Raw genomic sequence first — 1317 nt, 5'->3', positions numbered from 1 at the left:
GACCTTCTCTGTTGTCGATTAATGCCCACATGATCTAATGCATGCGTATGCATCATCGACGTCTCATCTTTTTACTCTCGTATTTTACTTTCCCTAGCCTTCCTTCAATTCTCTCTCTCTGCACTTCTTCACTCTTTAATTAGCACCTATATAAAGGAGTCCATGATAACCATATATATTTATGCAGGAAGCTATCACCTCTCCTCCTCCTCCTCTTCTTCTTCTTCTTCTTCTTCTTCTTGATTTGCCCAAGTGTGTGAATTGCTAGAAAAAAAAAAGTACCTGGAATGGCCGCTGCGCCAGGGACGAATAAACTGAAGCTGCTCTACTTTCTTCTCCTGCTCGTTGCTGCTCTTATGGCTTTTATTGCAGGTACGCACGTCATAAGCTTAGCTAGCTAATGAGTTTCTTAATTTGCAGGTTTATTTTTATCATTGGCAGAGCAATGGAACTTCAAGTAGCTAGACTAATGTATGTATGTATGTACTGCATGCACATGTGCACACAGAAGCTGGCGTTTCAGCTGCTCGGACACTCTCGCCGCCGTCGACGACCTTCCCGGCGGCGACGGATCAACCGGCGGTGTCCCGCGTACGTCCGTCGGTAACTTTGTGCTCTCTCTGATTATCTATGAATGCATTAATCCAAAGCAATGAAGGCTATAATAATAACTTAATTTATGAGTGTAATCTCGTGCTATACATTTGCAGTAATTTTGTCTTGCGTATTTATTAATTAGGCCCGGACCGGGAGATCGTCGTCGTCGTCATCAGAAGAAGCACCAGCACCAGGCGGCGGGATCAGCCGGGCGCCGCCGCCGGCGGCGGAGAGGAGGACGCTGATCGGGTCGAAGGCTCCGACGTGCACCTACAACGAGTGCCGGGGTTGCCGGCGGCGGTGCAGCGTGCAGGAGGTCCCCGTCGATGCCAACGACCCCATGAACAGCGCCTACCACTACAGATGCATCTGCCACTTCTAGCTAGCTAGCTGAACTCATCTTCATCGATCATCTCTGGTGATGATCGATCGATCCATCGATGGATGCATGAGAGTGCACACCAGAATGATTGAACCTGGATGGTTCTGAATGTCGTTTAAGTTTGTGCGAGCGCTCGATGGCATGAATATGGCACTTAATATAATACTATCTCCGTTTCGTATGATAAAATGTTTGACTTTTTTGGTTGCATAGTTCGTCTTATTTTTTAAATATAAATATAAAAAATGACAAGCCATGCTTAAAGTTCTTTTGATAATAAATTAAGTCACAATCAAAATAAATAATATTTTTATAATTTTTTAAATAAGACAAATAAT

General features: G+C 44.3%; 1 protein-coding gene across 1 annotated transcript; it reads left to right on the top strand.

Annotated features, from left to right (window-relative positions):
- The first annotated feature begins 287 nt into the window (after positions 1-287).
- On the top strand, positions 288-979 carry LOC121055210. Its single transcript, XM_040527182.1, has 3 exons — positions 288-372; positions 509-591; positions 740-979. The coding sequence occupies exons 1-3, from the start codon at positions 288-290 to the stop codon at positions 977-979; spliced, it is 408 nt and encodes a 135-aa protein (XP_040383116.1).
- Positions 980-1317: the final 338 nt, after the last annotated feature.

The sequence above is a fragment of the Oryza brachyantha genome, chromosome 8 (genome assembly GCF_000231095.2).
Source record: "Oryza brachyantha chromosome 8, ObraRS2, whole genome shotgun sequence".
Taxonomy (NCBI): Eukaryota; Viridiplantae; Streptophyta; class Magnoliopsida; order Poales; family Poaceae; genus Oryza; species Oryza brachyantha.
This window is presented reverse-complemented; position numbering and strand designations above follow the sequence as displayed.

Bases quoted from the DNA above. Each gene is read 5' to 3' on its own strand.
- LOC121055210 (XM_040527182.1), top strand. From the start codon at position 288: ATGGCCGCTGCGCCAGGGACGAATAAACTGAAGCTGCTCTACTTTCTT. The intron at 373-508 runs GTACGCACGTCA...ATGTGCACACAG, and splicing joins TCTTATGGCTTTTATTGCAG to AAGCTGGCGTTTCAGCTGCT. The intron at 592-739 runs GTACGTCCGTCG...TTTATTAATTAG, and splicing joins ATCAACCGGCGGTGTCCCGC to GCCCGGACCGGGAGATCGTC.